The sequence below is a fragment of the Misgurnus anguillicaudatus genome, chromosome 22, assembly GCF_027580225.2.
Source record: "Misgurnus anguillicaudatus chromosome 22, ASM2758022v2, whole genome shotgun sequence".
Classification (NCBI taxonomy): domain Eukaryota; kingdom Metazoa; phylum Chordata; class Actinopteri; order Cypriniformes; family Cobitidae; genus Misgurnus; species Misgurnus anguillicaudatus.
Genome location: NC_073358.2, coordinates 12844980 through 12864299, shown reverse-complemented (window position 1 = coordinate 12864299; position 19320 = coordinate 12844980). Strand labels below are relative to the sequence as shown.

Below are 19320 nucleotides of genomic sequence, written 5' to 3'. Positions count from 1 at the left end.
CTAAAAAATTAGCTTAACTTAGTGGTTCTCAAACTTTTCAGCATGCACTGAAGGGTGTGGGGTGCATCCCTTTGTGCCCCAGCAAATTCATGACAAAACAATCTTTAACTAGCCTTATTTTCCTGTTTTTTAATTATACAGGATTCATAATAAATTAATAATGTTAAATTAATTGAATTAAAGATGATTTATGTTAAACTAATAACTCCGCCATCTCACACTGTATTGTCAAAACTACACCATAAGCACAGTATGTGATAGAGCAGAACTAACATAACATTATCATAACAGGCAAATCTGTTAATTAAATGGGGTTTCCACAAATGTTATGTTTGTATTCTGGCAGAAATATGTATTTGCAGAAAAGCATAACAAAATAACAATAAATAACATTTCTTTACTGTTCACAGGCCATCCCAATTGTCTCTAAAACACGTTGTCTAGAGAAACAAGGAGAACTACAAGAGCTGAGTAAAAGAGGGTCTCTCTTCAGTATCCGTAACAAATACACTCCTATATACATGTTTCTCTTCAATGATCTCCTCCTTATCACAACTAGGAAAAGGTTAGAAGCTGCTGGTTCTGTGATAAAAACTAAAACGATTGGCTTGACACTAGACATCTTGATACTAAAACAGTTTTATTAGCTCCTGTTATCATGGCTTATTTTTAGGCCATGATAACAGGAGCTAATACATTTATTTTTATAAACCATGTGAACACACTGTATTATACCAATTACACAAAATAACGTTGTTTTTTAGCAATGAAATAGGTGCCCTTTAATGCCCTTCTATTTTTCTGTTATCAGTGGCAGTTCAGACCGGTTTGTGGTCATTGATCATGCTCATCGATCTTTGATCCAAGTGCATCCCACAGAAACCAGGCTTGGGCCACACCTGGATAACTCTTTTTGTCTCACTCTTCTTGAAAACCATCAGGGTAGCAACTGTGAACGACTGCTCAAGGCTAACACAGAGTCAGATACAGCCAGCAGTGTCATTCATCTGTCATATACCATTATCAGGGCTTTGAACCAATTTTTTCCCAATTGGTTCCCGGTTTCCGGTTCAACCCTAAAATTTACGTTCCTGAACCGGTTACAACAAAATAAAATAAAGTTCTCGAACTGGTTAATAACGTTCCATGTCAGCTGTGGGAAATACAAATAAGTAGGCTGACCATTAGCATATTAAACTTAATATTATTAAGAAGAATTATTATTCTACATTATTTTCCTTAAGTCTCTATCTTGTTATCAAACATTTGAAAAGGCTACATTATTTAAGTGGCATAACTGTAATTCTGACATGCCTACATTTGTTGAGTGCACTTAAACACGCGCACACATACTGACAGAGGACGAATGCCAAACGACGCATCAGGAAGAAGACATAAACAGCATAAACAGTCGCTCCATATATAGTGAAAATTACGTTGTTTAACGCCAAATGTATTTTAATGGACTACAGTATGAGACAAAATAACACAACTCTCTCTCAAGTTTATACATGAAGAGTTCTGATCTTTGAAGGGCATAGGGACAATCACGTTTCATTGGAGTCGGACCGGACACAATTAACCGCATGTGCGCATGTACAGAAAATTGCTCACTTTAGCGCCTTTTGCGGTTAAATTGTTTAAAATCACTTTAGGGTTAAAATTTGCAAGCCTTTAAAAACACGTCCAAATGATCAACTTTCACCCTATTCAGCCGAACCGGTGGTCGTGATCTGTACGGATCACGGATCAACTGCGATCCGTCACACCACTAATTAGTATTAAAAAAAACATCTTGAGATACTTTGTAGATATTTACATCTTATGATTGAGCATTAGAGACTTGGGCTTGAGTAGGCTACCTGCTGGTGGCAAGCTTTTTATTTCTCCAATGAGTTAACGACGACAGGAAGTAAACTTCACAGAGTATTGCACAGAAATCTTGTCGAAGAACGAAAACATAACGGTATTAACCGGTTACCATTATTTTAAATAAACAATTCTGTTCCAGAACATATATTTTTTTAAAGTTCTGGTTTCGTTTCTGTTCCTTGCAAAACATCAAAAGTTTCTGGTTTTCGTTCCGTGAACCAGTTCAAAGCCTTGACTATTATACGGTATGCTGTGCAGTAGACTCTCAATTTATTACAATATACTTCCTACTATCAAGCATTTACAATACAATATTTATACGTTCAATAAAAATATTTTACTTTGAGGTAAGGTGAAAATAGTAAGGATATTTATTTTGGTTGATTTATCACCTAAAAGGGCAAGTTAAGCACACTGTACTGTAAGAAACAGTATCACACACAATAAGTCCAGCTGTTAATGGCAAATTTTGCAAATACATTAAGTTGAATTGTAATCTAAACAAAACGGAAATATCCATAATATCTAGCACAGGGTTTTCAAACCTAAAATATCTAACCTTCAAATAAATATAAATGTAATTATCTGCATTTCATATCCTTATCACCATTCTTATCAGGTCAGATATGCACAGGTGGATGGCTGCTTTTCCTTCTATTAATGCAGAACCTGCAGAGGAGAAAATTTATGAAGACTGGGGTAAGTTTAATTTTACCTAAAAACACTGTTAAACATTTTCAATTTTAAGATTAAGTTCCAAATCCATTATTACTTGGACTTATTTCATGAAAAAACTGTTTTTCATCCCATTTACTACAATAAATTGAAAGTGGACAAAACTTGGAAAACTGACTTTTTTCATGTTAAAGTGCTATAATTTATTCCCCAGTGCCTTATCAACCTAGAAAACATTGGTTTACTAAGACTAAGTTAGATTCTCTGCAAACGTGAAAAAAATAAGTCATTGAAAATTGGCTCCCCCCTGTGAAGGAGGGAGAGAATTTGATTTTTAACAAAGCTTTATTCTACCATCATTAGAAAAACTACACAAAATAACCCACAAAACCCCTACACATTACACACACGGCTTATAAATGGCACTTTTCCATTGCATAGTACCCCACGGTTTGGTTTAGTTTGGGTCGGGTCAGCTTACTTTTGGGAGCTTTTCCATTAGGTGCAGTACGTGGTACCCGATACTTTTTTTCGTACCACCTCGGTTGGGGTTCCAAGCGACCCGAGCTGTTACCAAACGTGACGCGAAAACACTGTAGATCACTGATTGGTCTGAAAGAACGTCACTAACAGCGTCATCGCTAGCTTTACCTGTGCTAGGCTAGCTTGCGCTGTCTCGAGCAAACATGTTGTCATCTGTGCTCTGCTATAAGTTCCCAAACACCCTTTTAGCGATGAAAAACATCCACATGTTGAGAATCAGGGTCACCATAACAGTTTTCTCCAGACTTGCAGTTTGTGGCGGAACATTCGCGATGAGCACGTCAGCATTATATGCTTAAATGCAACTTCAGTGAGGCTCAGCGGAGCGCCATCGGCTGACGCCTCGGGTGTTACAGAGGTAACGTTAGTGATAAACACGATGTGCAAACATCTATTTGTGGTGGCCAATTTTAATTTTGTGGCAAATATAACGACACGCCTAAAATCCCTCCCACTGCGAAGTGATACTAAACTTGATGGAAAAGCTCACTACGCCAAAGTGAGGTGAGCTGACCCGACCCAAACTAAACTAAACCGTGGGGTACTATGCAATGGAAAAGCGCCAAAAGTGCTTCCCAAAGGGGCCTCTTTTCATCCCCTATTTTTAAAAAGATCTCCATGGCGTATCCACTCTATTTCTCAACTTTTCTTTATTTAAAACTTTAACACAAAAAGTATAAAGACTTTTCCCCCCAACAGAGTTAAAAAAAGTAAAACGAAAATCATTTTTAAAACACCAAAAGTCCTCTTCATCAAACTTTGGCCTCACACCTATACTCGGAAAGGGGTCAGTAATGTCTGGAACCTCACACCCAATTAACCAGTTCTTTAATATCCTTATCACCATTATCACCAACACAATTTTTCCTCTTCTGTTAAAGAATCCCGGCAAAAATGTACAATTTGTCCAACCTTCCGTAGTGAATGAACACCAAGTCTATTAGCTATGGCATCAACATTACTCAAAAGTGGGCCAACTATTTTTGCCATTGTTATAAATTTATCATTCCAGAAATGCCAGCTTATTTTAAGTCCAGGCTTGATCCATAGACAACAGGTTCTTTGAGTAACTAAAATAAAGAGAATTTTGGTGTTAATAATTTATGCCTTTCTAAAATGTCCCACACTACAATAAAAGGAGGGAGCTCCTCTTACACTTACACCATTACAATTCAGCAGAAAAGAGTGTGCATTAATCCTAAATTGTGTAACTTTTTTAAAATTAAGCCCAGCTAGCATACACCATGGTGATTCTAAATTTCCATATAACAACTTCTGTACAAACTGAATTCTAAAAGCAGCTTTTCTGCTTGCCAAATGAACCAGACCTTGGCCGCCAAACTAAAAAATAAAACACTCTGTGGAATCCAGTGCAAATTATCCCAATAAAAATTAACAATCATTCTTTGAACCTTTATTAAGATACTAGCAGGAGGCTCTAAAAATGTTAACTTATGCTAACTTATGCCATAAGGCAGATACAAACCAAATTATTAATAATTAGAGTTTGACCCCTATAAGACATTTGTGGAAGAAGCATTTCCATTTTTTTTTTAATTTTCCTTCCACCATTTCCAAAACACCTTCCCAATTTTTAATTTCCTTGAAGTCGTCACCTAAATAAAACCCTAAAAACTTAAAGCCTCCTTTTCTCCAACCTAGACCTCCTGGTAGTTGAGGTTCTTCATACCCCCAGTTACTCATTAATAAACCAGTTTTTTCCAGTTTACTTTTCCTAGGGCTGGGATGGTTGTAATTACCACCGGGGTGGTGGAGTGCGACCCACGGTCGGGAAGTGCGCCTTCGGTTGTGTGCACATCACAAATTATGAAAAATATAAATGACAATCTCACCCAGTGGGATGTCTTCAGGTTCGTGTTAACGCAAACAGCCAGCAGACGCGGAGTTAATGCGCTATTTGCAATGGAAGGCAACTGATATCAATGATGACCCACTGGCTTTGGGGTGGAACGAGGCAAGATATTGGCCGTTTCTCAATCCGAAGACTGTAGCCTCCGAAGGTCGCATTTGCAAGCTGCATATATACATCATCAAGACTGCCTTATTTCATACAATTATAAAGTTGACTATTATTCTTTGTTAATCATACATTGTTGTTATATGCTTATTTCTTGCAAATGTCTGAAAATAATAAACCAGACTTGATGACATACAGCCTACATATGCAACCTCCGGAGGCTGAACCTCTCTCAGAACGCGTTTTCAGTGCGGCTGGAAACATTATAACCCCAAAAAGGTTTCTCACTTGTTTCATGAGTGGTACAATTGCTACAATAAACACACACATATGCGCCGATCCCTTGGATGCTCTGGGGCTTGGCTGAGCAGCTACCAAAATGACCAAGCACATAAGCACTGTTGCTTCAGATGTCGTGTCTAGTGCTGCGTTCCAGGTAGGTTTTTTAACCCCTGTTTTTACAACCTTCTACCTGTGAAAGTGATCTGGAACGGCAGTCAAACCCATGACTTCCCACTCATGAACTCGTACTAGATCGATGTACTCCCAGTTCCAAGTCGTGAGTCGCGGTTTTGAAGTCGTGATTCACGGGTTACAGGTTGCCTGGAACCAGGGCTGGACTGGGACAAAAAATTGGCCTTGGCATTTTGTCCCGGACCGGCCCACTACATAGGATCACAAATCTTTGTGCAATCTTGACTATAACTCCATATAATGATTAAGTAGAAAAGTATAAGAGCTGGCACGTGACATTACAAAAATGTAAGCGCTGTAAAAGGCTTTGCAGGTTTTAAAAATAATAGTATAAGCCAGCACAATGTTGTGCACCTTATGATAACACTGAGACAAGATAAATATTACAATGACAAGCCACAAGCCCCATTACAGTGTGTGCAGAAAATTTTGATCACTTTTTTTCTGAACACATTTTACCAATTCCAAACCAAAGTAATTTTAATAACCAACATTAATTTTGTATATATATATTTTCCTTTCATCCTATTTTATGCCCTTGCTGCCCGAATCAGGATTTCTTGTATAATGGTCATACCTCAATTTTGCAATTTCCATGCATGGCATCTTTCTTATGGACATAAATAATGAATGTCCAGTGTGTGTTAAACATTTTTGGCCCATTTTAAATGTAAAAAAAATTTGCCTAATAATTCTGCACACTTGAATATAAGGTGATTTTTTCTCCAGTCAGCCATCATTAACAATAATGTTTTACTTTTAAATGCTTTATTTACAAAATTAATGGTAGTTATTAAAATGTATTTGGTTTGGAATTAGTAAAATATGTTTGATAAAAACTGTGATCAAAAGTTTGATGTAATAATTCTGCCCACACTGTATTTTAATGCAGTGTAATCACTGTCATGTTGCAAACAGCCATTGATCTATCATTTGTGTTTTTGACTGTGTTTTATTAAGAGGATATCTAACAACAGTGTTTTAAAAGCAGTTCTGCTTACCGCATGTCAACTCGCTTCTCAGTCGTCTCTTATTTTACAGACGCACACTGACGCTGCATGCTTCATATAAAAGCCCGAAAAGATGTGATTTGGATAGCCAAATCTCGAATAAAAAAGAACCAATGGGCTGCTCATTAGGTGTCTCTTGGGCCGGTCTGTCTGGAAAAAAAAACATCTTACGCTAACTTTTTTTGGAAAATGCAGTACATTGCCACCGCGCCTTTTAGCGCCATTAATGAATTACATTAAAACAAAGAAAGAAAGCAACGGGCTGCGTTGCGCGATGAACGAGTGTTATGGGCTGGTCAGACAAAAATAGTGCGAGATGTATGATACGTCTGTATGATACTCGCTCTCTGTTTCTTGTCTGTGTCAGATCATTGCTCTCTGTTTCCATCTGACACAAGAAACAGAAGGGGAGGGGTGGAGCTTGTTAAGAGATGATTGGGCCAGCCCAGTGTCTGTATGGAAAATGAACCAATGGGCCGCTGTCCATGCTTTATGAGGCCGGTTGTTGGCCAATTAAAAAAAATATATATATCATATTACATTCACCGGCCCCTAAGGACGTCGGCCCACCGGGCATTAGCCTGGTATGCCAGATTACCAGTCCAGCCCTGCCTGGAACGCAGCATAAAACCATGCCGAAAACGTGACCGTGCCTCTTTCCTCCTCTTCAAAACGTGTGGGCGCTTCAAAGCGTCTTTTGTTGCTAAGTAACCTAAGCATTGCTTGACGCTGTGACGAGCACCCACCAGCGGAGAAAGAATTTGGCACCTATGAACATGCACGTTTGGTAAAAACTGTTTATCTGATCCTTTTTATATTTCAAAATATATGTATGCATTATGTATAAAACAAACGTGCATGCACCCCCCCCCCCCCCCTCAAAACACTCTCAATATCTCCATAAAGAATTTGACTAATTTTTAAAAAATTAGCAGAAAAATTAAAAGCTTCCATTGTATTCCATAAATATTTATGCTCCACACGATCAAACGCCTTCTCTTGATCTAAGGAAACTAAACCACATTTAAAACCAAACACATTTGAAGTTTTAAGCAAATCTCGTATAAAATGTATGTTATCAAAAATAGACCTGCCTGGAACGCAGTAGGACTGGTCGTTATGTATCACATATTCCATCGCTTTTCTTAACCTATTTGCAAGAACCTTAGAAAGAGCCTTGTAATCTGCACAGAGTAAAGCGATTGGTCTCCAATTGCCTATATCTCTTAGATCCCCTTTTTTTGGAAGCAAGGTCAGAACTGCTCTTCTGCAGCTTAACGGGAGTTGCCCTCCAGCAAGATTCTCATTAAGAACCGCTAGCAGATCTTGACCAATTATACTGTATGCTTATTACTGTATTATAAAACTTTTATAAAAAGTCAATTGGGATCCCATCAGTTCCTGGAGCTTTACCTTTTGCCATACTCATCACTGCTGAGTGCATCTCAGCCAGTGTTAACAGTTGCTCCAGTTCAGCATTTATCTCATCAGGCACTCGTGGAAGACCATCATAAAATTCTTGCGCCAATGCACTATTTTCCTTATACTCACAAGTATAGAGAACTGAGTAAGTGTCTACAGCTCTCTTGCGAATATCTGCAGGCTCTTTCAAGTCCTTCCCATCAGCACTCCAGTAGCGCCTCACTGCAGAACATGACATCCGGGGGCAGGGTTAGATTTAGATCCAGGGGGCGGGGCTGGATCTAGGTCCAGAGATCTCGTCCACATCATACACTTGTTGTTGCGTTACCATTTTTCTGCGTTTAGTCGTAACTAAATCAAGTTGTTCTTTTGATGGAAAAAACTAACTTTACTTAGGACTACAGTAAAAGTAGTGCCTTTAAGGTGAAATGTAAGATTTTTCGCTATAATGTTTTGGAGTAAAAAATTTAGGGTACTACGAGTAATCTTACCACGAGTGTAATGTATAGAAAATAACATTCTTATATATATATATATATTTCTTTTTTTATTACACGGCTCTCTGGAATGCTTGATTCTGATTGGTCAGTTGAGACATTTGCAGGTTCGTTCTTTTCAAATAATAACCGCTCCAAAGTAATAACGCATAGCCGCTGCTACTTGCATGTTTTAAATCCCTCCGCGCCAACAAAGATTACTGTTTGGCGCCATCTTGTGACAGAAGAACGAACAACGACAAGACACAGAGAGCTTACTGAGACTGAACTTGACAAAATAGAGCATGACAGCTATGAAGCCAACACACAAAAAATACAGAATGGGCATTAAAACTCAAAGACTGGCTAAAAGAGAAAAAAAATGGAGACAGACAATTATGAAGCAGAGGATCTTAATAAGGTATTACGATCATTTTATGCATCTGTGCAAAGTTTCGCGGAAGGATAAAAATGTTAATTTAAAACAAATATGCCAATAAAATGTTTCAAATTCATTTTCATGTCCAGTTTTTTTTCTTATGTGGCAAGTAGCCGTGTAATAAGCGGGATAATGTAGAGGCAGCCGGTAGTTATCGGGTAAATAAACCCCTTCAGTGTGATACGCACAACCGGCGCAACGTCATAGAATGTCTCTGAACAGGTTCACACCCACTTTTGGGGGAAATCGCACTAGACGTTCCATTGGCTTCCATTCAAAATGGCGGAGCGGAGCGGCCTTCGTGCACGGCCGGCAGGCGTGAGTGACTTCTGAAGTCACTCGGATTGAAGATGTTGAGTGGTTGTCTGTCCACCCTGCCGGCCGTGGAGCGCGAGGGATAGGTTGACATATTTAATTTGGTCAATATAAAAACATGTCTCTTTCATTCTCCCAGCATCAAATTTGTGTAACAACGCTCCCTATTGGCCAGAGGTGTCTTACCCGGACATTTACTCGTACCTCATCGAGTAAACAGGGAAGCAAGTGAATGATTTTACTTCGTATTTGAAAGTTACTTCGTATTTATTTATTATGTCTTTATGTTTAGAGTAATGAGTGCACTTTTCCGTCCAGCCATACAACTAACTGGCTTAGCGATATTTCCAGCAATCACTGGATGGCGTTGTTACACAAAATTTGACGCTGTGAGAATGAAAGGGACATGTTTTTATATTGACCAAATTAAATGTGTTAATGTACCTTTCGCGCTCTATGGCAGGCAGGATGGACAGATAAATACTCGACATGTTTAATCTGAGTGATTTCATAAGTTATTTACGCCTGCCGGCTGTGTAAAAACGTTGCTTTGTTCCGCTATTTTGAATGGAAGCCAATGGAGGCGCTGCTTTTTTATCCCCCGAAAAGGGGCGGTTACGAAATTTACAGTCAAGTTCCCGGATGTGCCGGTAGTCCGTATACAACACCTTTGAAAGAATGCTGGCTAAGGCAATGGGTCTATAGTTGTCCAAACTCCCTATTTTACCTGCCTTATCCTTAATGACCGACACTAATGTGATTGTCAACATGGGGTCTGGCAGTATACCATGTGTCATCAGCCCTGTGAGGCAGATGGAAAGTAGAGCTGCTACCCTGGGGCTGGCTAACTTAAGGTGCTTCGCAGTGATGTTATCCTTGCCACATGCTTTGTTATCAGCTAGTTGCTCAATAACATGATCAACCTCACTGGGAGTAAAATTACTCACTTCCTCATTTAACTTGCCCACACAATAAGGCTCACATTTAATACAGTTAAACAGAGCGGCATAGTGCTGCCTCCACTGCTCTGCTATATTGTCTCCACCAGATACCACTACAATGTGGCATGGCATTACTGCTTTGGCCTTATTTGTAGCTTTAACCTCTTTTCAGAACTCAGTGACATTGTTACAAAGCAAGTTTTCAGCCATAGAATGAGCTCTTAAGACTTGCTCATGCTTCCCAACAAAGCACACTGCATATTTATATCTAGCATTTGTAAGTTTCTTATGGTCCAATTCTGGCCCGTCTAGGTCTACCAGCTATAACCCAGGCTCTATGAGCTGTCTTAGCGACTTCTTGATGGGCAGCTACATACTTTGTCCAACAAGGCTTGGTATTCTTAGCCTTTCTGGGGTGAGTGTGTAGAAGTCTACTGGCCTCATATATAGCACTCACTATACTATTGTACATTTCACATAGGTCATTACAGTGAGTACCATAGTAGTCGCAGAAGCCCCTCCCATGACGTGAATTTCCGTGTGAATTTCTCGAATTACTAGAATTTCACGTGTGAATGAAGCGAGTGAACTCAAATGTTCAAGCGTCCCACTACGTGCGAATAGCGCGTTTTTGCCACCTCTACCGTGGCTGGTGTAAACGTAACATTACCTCAGAGGGCCCAGCTATCTCCTCCTGCCTCACATGTATAGAAACAGAGGGAGCCTCAACCTCTATCACCACAGTGTTTTCGTTGCATTGCTCTTTATATCACAGCACTCAAAGCACCTCAAATTCCAGTAGTTGCGTAAACCACATACGAACCTCCATGCTTCACACAAAACAATACATTTAGTGTACGATCTGGAAGAAACAGACTTGCGATCTTTCCAAAGTGCCTTAACTCGCGCTCTAACAATTCATCAGAGATAAACGGCGGTACATTTCAAATCACAATTTTACTAGACATGTTATGAAACGGCGTGACTTGCACCAACTCGCCTTTAATAACAATGCCAGTTTGAATCAGTTTATTGACGAAATGCCGTTGTTTCAAAAAAACCACTAAAGCTTTATTCCTTCGAGAAGCAGATGAAATACTTTCATGACCTACCTTTTCAGCTACAGCAACCAAAACATCTTCCAACATAACTCCGTCATCCGGCATGGATCTGAAACCATTCCGTAAAGAGAGTAACGGCAGTGGCGGAGTGGCCGTCAGGACACTGTGCAGCCTCTTTGCTCAACATAAAAGTGCTCAACCTGTTCGACAGGTCCAACCATGTTTAGGATTTTTAAAAATATAGGGGGATCATTGAACGGCGATCCCCAAATGGCATAGCCTGTCAGCCTTTGATGTAAAAAGCAGCGCCGCCGAATGCCTGTTTATTGGAGTACATATGCGGTCGGATTGATCCATCAAGCAGATAGACTATTTGATAGTAAGTGTGGATTAAGGATGTTTAAAACCTCTAGCTTGGTGGTCAGTACATGAATGGATCAAATCAGCACATTTGCAAATGTGTGTCTCCATATGGCTATATAATAAATAAAAATAAGAAGGGTAACTTTGCAGTATCACATTATATATTTCCTACTATGTGATTTTCATATTACATATAACAGCATAATGAAATGAAAAAAAAGACAGGGAAGTAGGATTGGCATGTAAATTGTATTATTATTACCGGAAAAACAGCAAAATAACTGAAATAAATGCGCCAAACACGTTAAACTAAATAAGCAATAGCAGTGGAAAAAAACATTATTATCTCTCAAAACTTTATATGACAAAAATGATATTTAAAGTAGGGATGCACCGAATCCAGGATTCGGATTCGGCCAAATACTGGGCTTTTTGACGGGGTTCGGGTTCGGCCGAATCCTAGATTTTTTTTCCCACCGAACCGAACCCTAGGCTTGCGCTACGCTGTTTGACGTCACGCGACCGTTGATTACACACATCGGGTGCTTTTTCTTTCGGTGAGCCTTAGGGGCTGGACACACCAAAACTTTTAAACACGGCTGAAAACGCCTTGAGGACGCCAAATGCCAGCTGTTTTTCAGCCGAGCGCTTGGTAGCTGTGATGCTTCAGCTGTGAGCCGGTTGGTTGCTGTGGTAATGTCCTGCCCCTCCTCCACTGTAATTGGACGGCCGTGTGAAAACTGACATTGACGAGCGGAGCTTCTCACTCAAAGTTAAATATAGTTTTCAGCGCGGAGCTGCTTGCTTATTGGAAAAACGAGCGTGTCGCAACGCATCGCTTTCATTATGCATAGGCTTATGGTAATTGTCAAAATAGTTTTTCCAACTTGTCATCCTGGCATAATGTACAGTTAAAATTAAATAAAATGAAAAATACACTGCTGTGGACGTTGTTTACTTCATTAATGTGTTTTACTGAGTTAATGGAATAAGGATGCGAGTAGGATTCGGTATTCGGCCGAATCTTAAACGTTGGATTCGGCCGAACCTAAAAAAAAATCTGGATTCGGTGCATCCCTAATTTAAAGGAAAAATTCTTACAGTTTTTCAAAGATGTAAAGAAAGTATTCCATATTACTCCCATTTATGAGCACGTTCATCTCTGGTCTCGCTCTGTTATGTAATAGCTGATTGACAGGTGCACATTTCCGTCTTTCAAACAGGTATCATTTTGTATAGTTACTCATTTAGGAAAATTATCCATGATTTGATGATTTTATTATTATGAAAATGTTTTTTTTTTTTGTAGATTGATTACGATTTGTATTTGTCATGGGCTTGCCAGATCTTTTGTGCTAGATTCAGGTCTGAGTACATCTGGCAAGACCATGACAGTACTATGTTTTGTGTGGGGACATGTGGAGTCATATTGTGTGTGTGGCTTCCACGTGTTCCCAGTGTCTTGTCGCTGTCATGGCCTTGCCAGACCTTGGTGTAAGATTCAGGTCTGATTTCTGAGGCCAAGGTCATGGCAGCATTGTGTTTTGTGTGGGGACACGTGTTTTCACATCATGTATGTGTGTCACGTGTTCCCAGTGTCACTTTTACCCGACTCCCTTATGTACTCGTGTCTTACGTAATTAATTATGTTCACCTGTTCCCCATTGGTGTGGTGTCTATATAATGCCCTTTCGTTCTCTGTCGTGTGCTCATTCGTTCGTCTATATTCAGAGTTATTCATGTTCCCCGTGTTCCTGCTCTCTGTACCTGAATCAGTGTTTATTTTGTTCCAGTGTTTTGTTCCCGTGTTTCGTGTTTTATCACCGTGTGTATTTATCATCTGTTTTACCCCCACGTGGGTTTTTGTGTTTGTGGTAATAAACCTTCAGTTTATTATTTACTTTTCGTCGTGTCTGCATTTGGGTTCTCTTTTGTGTTAAAACATATCGTGACAGTATTACCTTAGTTTTACTACAAATACAAGACCTTTTTTTACCACGGAGGGCAGGTGGTATACGAAATTTCCCAGTAGATTTTTTTGGTCCCACTCCACCCCAGAGTAAAGGCGAGAGAGAGAGCGAGAGATTTTTTAACAAACCTCCATTATGGTGATCAGTGTTTGCATTTCATCAACTCATTTTCATTAAAGGGAGACCTAAGAGGCCAATCACACCAAACATGTTTTAAACGCTTGGAAACACAAGGCGCGACGCACAGTTTTTTTAAGTGCGACGCAGCTTTTTATATTGCTAGGCAACCACCGAGTCAAGCTGTCTTGTCAATCAAATATTGAAGCGTGAGCACTTTTTTGTTGTTAACTGTCATATTAGCAGAAACTTTAAAAAGAGGAGGCTTGCTCTGACCTTGTTTGAGGGTGAGAGGTGCACAAACACGCAGAAGACAGTAGAGTCTGGTTGATTCAAACAAAAACCTCCGTCACCACAACGCAAGGCCCGACGTTGGGCGCTTTTCCGTTCTCAGTGCTCCTTCCAAAGCGTGTGAAGCGGCTGGCGGCAAAAACCGCAACGCGCTCAGCACGCATATTCTATGGGCAGTAAGCATATAATTTTAAAAAATTCCCTGCAACTGCCATAAACGCGTTTGGTGTGATCAGCCCCTAAAACAGCATATTCTTGCTCACACCTACAAAGTGGCAATTTTAACATGCTATAATAAATTATCTGTGGGGTATTTTTGAACTAAAACTTAATATATGCGCTCTGGGGAAAGCAAAGACTTTAAGATGTAAAATAAATATTGTGAAATCTCCGCTTTAACAGGACATCCAATCTAGTCTGTTACATATATTATGTTCAGTATTCAAAATCTGTCACTGGTCACCATATATTTTAATAATTCTCTGTGTGTTCATTTGAAAAACACTAGGGTTTGAAATGGGATGAGGTTGAAGGAATAGTCTACTCATTTTCAATATTGAAGTGTGTTGTTGCCTTAGCTGAGAGTTGTTGATGCGTCCCTCTGTCATCTGTGTGCGTGCACGTGGGCGCTGGAGCGCGCTGCGGCGCTTCGGTGGCATTTAGCTTAGCCCCATTCATTCAATGGTACCATTTAGAGATAAAGTTAGAAGTGACCAAACACATCAACGTTTTTCCTATTTAAGACGAGTAGTTACATGAGCAAGTTTGGTGGTACAAAATAAAACATAAAACGTAGCGCTTTTCTAAGCAGATTTAAAAGAGGAACTATATTTTATGGCGTAATAGCACTTTTAGGAGTACTTCGACTCGCCTGAAAAGTCCGCTCCCCTTCTCACTCTCATAATGGGAGAGGGAGGGTGTTACTGCGCCGAGTCGAAGTACTCCCAAAAGTGCTATTACGCCATAAAATGTAGATCCTCTTTTAAATCCGCCAAGAAAAGCGCTGCGTTTTGTTTTGTACCGCCAAACTTGCTCGTATAACTCCTCGTCTTAAATAGGAAAAACGTTGATGTGTTTGGTCACTTCTAACTTTATCTCCAAATGGTACCACCGAATGAATGGGGCTAAGCTAAATGCTATCGAAGCGTCGCAGCGCGCCCCAGCGCCCACGCGCACGCACACAGATGACAGAGGGACGCATCAACAATTCCCAGCCAAGGCAACAACACAGTTCAACATTGAAAATGAGTAGACCATTCCTTTAACCAGAAGGCAGAATTATCCCATTCAATAACTAAGTCAATTTGCACAAATTTCTAATCTTAATATACTGCTTTATGCTTTTGTGTGTGTGTGAATCAGACTGTCCTCAGGTTCAGTGCATCAGTCAGTATGTGGCAAAACAAATGGATGAGCTCAGCTTGGAGCAATCTGATGTCATCAACATACTGCGCAAAACAAATGAAGGTAGTCACAGTAAAACAACATTAACATTCATAGATTTGTTTAATATTTAAGTACATTAGCACTTTCCAGTTTGTTTACCTAATGCTTGTTTTTTTACGCTGTTGCTTAAGGTTGGTATGAAGGAATGCGTCTTTCAGACAGACAGAAGGGCTGGTTTCCAGCAGATAACGTTTCAGAAGTAACCACAGATCACCAGAGACGGCGCAACATCAGAGAACAGTACCAAATAGCACAAGCTATCAACCAAAATACATAAAGATGACCCTCACTAACTTATCTTAAGGCTCCAAGATGGCCATTGAACTAAAAGCCAGATGGTTGATGTATGCAAATAAATATTTGTGGGTTTTTTCCTTGCACATATTTCCTATTGAAACAAACTGTAAGAGCGAGACATACTGAAATGCTTATATTTTTAAATTACCAGTTGCCTCCAACTTATGCAACAGACCAACAAAACACATGAATTCTTATTTGCTCTCCATTTTTCCCCAATATCACTTGACACCAACAATAGCATTTAGATTACCGTATTTTCCGGACTATAAGCCGCACCAGAGTATAAGCCGCATTATTTTCCTCTTATATAAATATATACAAGTATATATATCTTTTATAACTTATTCAAGTGTTTGAGCGCACTGCTATTTTGCAAGTTCTCCCACTTTGAAATCATAGAGGGGTTCTGGAATTGTCATCGTGGGTGCATGTCCACGTCCACTGTGAGATACATAACCTAAAAAAATCCAGAAATCACAATGTGTGATTTTTTGACTGTTTGTTTGTATGATGCAGCTGCAAATAAGTATTTGAACACCTGTCTATCAGCTAGAATTCTGACCCTCAAAGACCTGTTAGTCTGCCTTTAAAAATGTCCACCTCCACTCCATTTATTATCCTAAATTAGATGCACCTGTTTGAGGTGGTTAGCTGCATAAAGACCAAGCAGCTTGGTAAAAAAAGGTCCACTGTTGGAGCAATCATTAGAAAATGGAACAAGTTAAACATGACTGTCAATCTCCCTCAGACTGGGGCTCCATGCAAGATCTCACCTTGTGGAGTCTCAATGATCCTAAAAAAGGTGAGAAATCAGCCCAGAACTACACATGAGTAGCTGGTCAATGACCTGATAAGAATTGGGGCCACCGTTTCCAAGGTTACTGTTGGTAATACACTAAGACATCATGGTTGGAAATCATGCATGGCACGGAAGGTTCCCCTTAAACCAGCATATGTCCAGGCCCGTCTTAAGTTTGCCAATGACCATTTGGATGATCCAGAAGAGCCATGGGATAAAGTCATGGGTCAGATGAGACCAGAATAGAACATTTTGGTCATAATTCCACTAAATGTGTGGATGAAAGAGTACCATCCCAAGAACACCATCCCTACTTTGAAGCATGGGGGTGCTTTGGGGGTGTTTTTCTGCACATGGGACAGGGCGACTGCACTGTATTAAGGAGAGGATGACCGGGGCCATGTATTGCGATATTTTGGGGAACAACCTTCCCTCAGTTAGAGCATTGAAGATGGGTCGAGGCTGGGTCTTCCAACATGACAATGACCCGAAGCACACAGCCAGGATAACCAAGGAGTGGCTCTGTAAGAAGCATATCAAGGTTGTGGCGTGGCCTAGTCAGTCTCCAGACCTAAACCCAATCAAGAATCTTTTGAGGGAGCTCAAACTCCATGATTCTCAGTGACTGGCCAGAGATCTGACTGATCTAAAGAAAATCTGTGTGGAGGAGTGGGCCGAAATCCCCCTTGCAGTGTGTGCAAACCCGATGAAAAACTGCAGGAAACATTTGACCTCTAATTGCAAACAAAGGCTACTGTACCAAATATTAACATTGACTTTTTCAGGTGTTCAGGTACTTGTTTGCAGCTGTTTCATACAAATGGATGGTTTAAAAAGGATCACACATTGTGATTTGTTTTTTGTTTTTTTTGGATTATGTCTTTTACAGTGGACGTGCACCTGCGATGACAATTTTAGACCCCTCTAAGTGGGAGAACTTGCAAAGTGGCAGGGTGTTCAAATACTTATTTTCCTCACTGTATATATATGATCCAAAAACTCACCATGTATTCCTTCACCAGGGATCTCCTAACCAAAATAGATACATAGAGCTCTGACGATGGCCTCTCAACCGATATTGAATCACATCACTTTTCTGTAAATATTCAAGATTTGATTATTAGTTCAATCTATAAAGAGCTGGCAGGAACTAACTCTTACCCGGCCTCCCCCTACTTTTCTCGATTACCAGCGGTTGTAATTACATCACCAGATTCAGCACATTTGCGATAAAAAAATAAAATAAAAAAAATTCCAACAATGTTATTGTATTATAGCTGCTGAATTACATACAAAACATATATTCTGAGACATGAACTGATATAAACTGCGAATTTACACCTCAACATTTTGGTGATCAGCTGACAACTCACAACTCAAGTTACCTTAACCACCGCTAAAACAAACTGCTTTAGAACAAATAATAAGATAACAAGAATTAAGAAGATAAAATATTACCCGTCCAAAACAATTTATATCTATATTTATCTCTCATGTTTAACCACATTAGAAGCCGGCAGATTCCCTAAGGACTGTCTGTAGGCATGTTGTTAACTCCGCTGTCGCGGCTGACTTTTTGGTTCCGCTCAACGAAACTCAAGATTTCCTCAGTTGGTGTGCGGTGTTGTGGAAAATAATGCTTCTGTTGGTTTGTTGACGGCAAAATTTCTGAGTTTTTATTTTTATCACCAGGAGAAGAGGTACCTTCTCGTTTTCAGTCACCACCCTTCATGTTTAACTACTGGCTGTGCGAGCTCGCCAAAGTCTGTTGTTTGTAAAATCGTTGTTGTTTTTGCTGAAGTTCAGTAAAGACATTCTTAAAAATTGTAAAAGACATTTAGTTTAATTGCTAAACTACAAGTGAGCAAAATTTGTATAAATTTGAACGACGACCACAGGAGTTTTACCACCCCCAAAATCTGCTTGAATGGACAAAGAATGTGAAGCAGTCGTATAGCCATGTAGTAGATGTCTGTATATATTAGAATGTGTGCGAAATGTAATGTAAATGTAAAACAATAAAATAGTTATGAAATGAATATTTTTGTTTTTAATCTAAAACTTGTAAAGGAGTTTAGATACGAAACCCTTTGGTTAAAAACAAATGAGATCTTGGAGCCAATCTTGGGTTTATTTGAGTGTTATTTGGTGTAATAAGTGGTTTGTTTTTATATATATTTGACTTTTCAGAAGAAGAATATGTAGAGGATATGGCAAACTGCTTATCCTGAAAGATTCAGGTCAATATCTTAAAAATAAAAAAGTTATAGGAAAAAAACTTTATAATTTTCATGATTCGGTCACACACTTTTTTGAATTTTAATGGAAAACATGGGACAAAATAAAGTGATGATTTTCGAGTTTCAAATGGACAGTATTTTGTTATTCTTGAACCCATAAACATGATATTTGTCTAATTTAAAAGCCTTTTTCAAGCTCTTTTTATCTGAACAACTAGTTTTATCACTTAACCATTTTGCAATAGTTTAGCAGGAACAGCCGATGCCTGGAGGTGCTTTTATAAATGCCATATTTTAAGTTTATAAAAATATTTACTGTAATAAATGTTGTATTACATGAAATATAACTTAATGAAATATTACTTACTGTGCAAATAGACCAACTGAGCAAAACTCCGGGGGCTTAAATAAACGTCTTCAGTTCCACCGTAAAACTGACTGGAAACTCCTTTTAGCGTCAGGGAAAATGTGCATTTGCACATATGCGCAAAGAACCAACATAATTTTTTTAAACCGAATTTAATTAATTGACATGACTTGGTTTTCAAACATGTAATTCGCATAAAATCTATTAATATAAATTATTTA

General features: G+C 39.3%; 1 protein-coding gene across 1 annotated transcript in view; it reads left to right on the top strand.

Moving 5' to 3' along the window:
- Window positions 1–15990, top strand: part of arhgef15a (Rho guanine nucleotide exchange factor (GEF) 15) — a 59314-nt gene extending 43324 nt beyond the window's left edge. Inside the window, exons 11-15 of the mRNA XM_055201021.2 lie at window positions 411–565; window positions 812–979; window positions 2492–2571; window positions 15310–15414; window positions 15525–15990. Of these exons, the coding sequence (XP_055056996.2) occupies window positions 411–565; window positions 812–979; window positions 2492–2571; window positions 15310–15414; window positions 15525–15670 (654 nt within the window). The 3' untranslated portion in view covers window positions 15671–15990. The remainder of the gene's footprint in view (window positions 1–410; window positions 566–811; window positions 980–2491; window positions 2572–15309; window positions 15415–15524) is intronic.
- Window positions 15991–19320: the final 3330 nt, after the last annotated feature.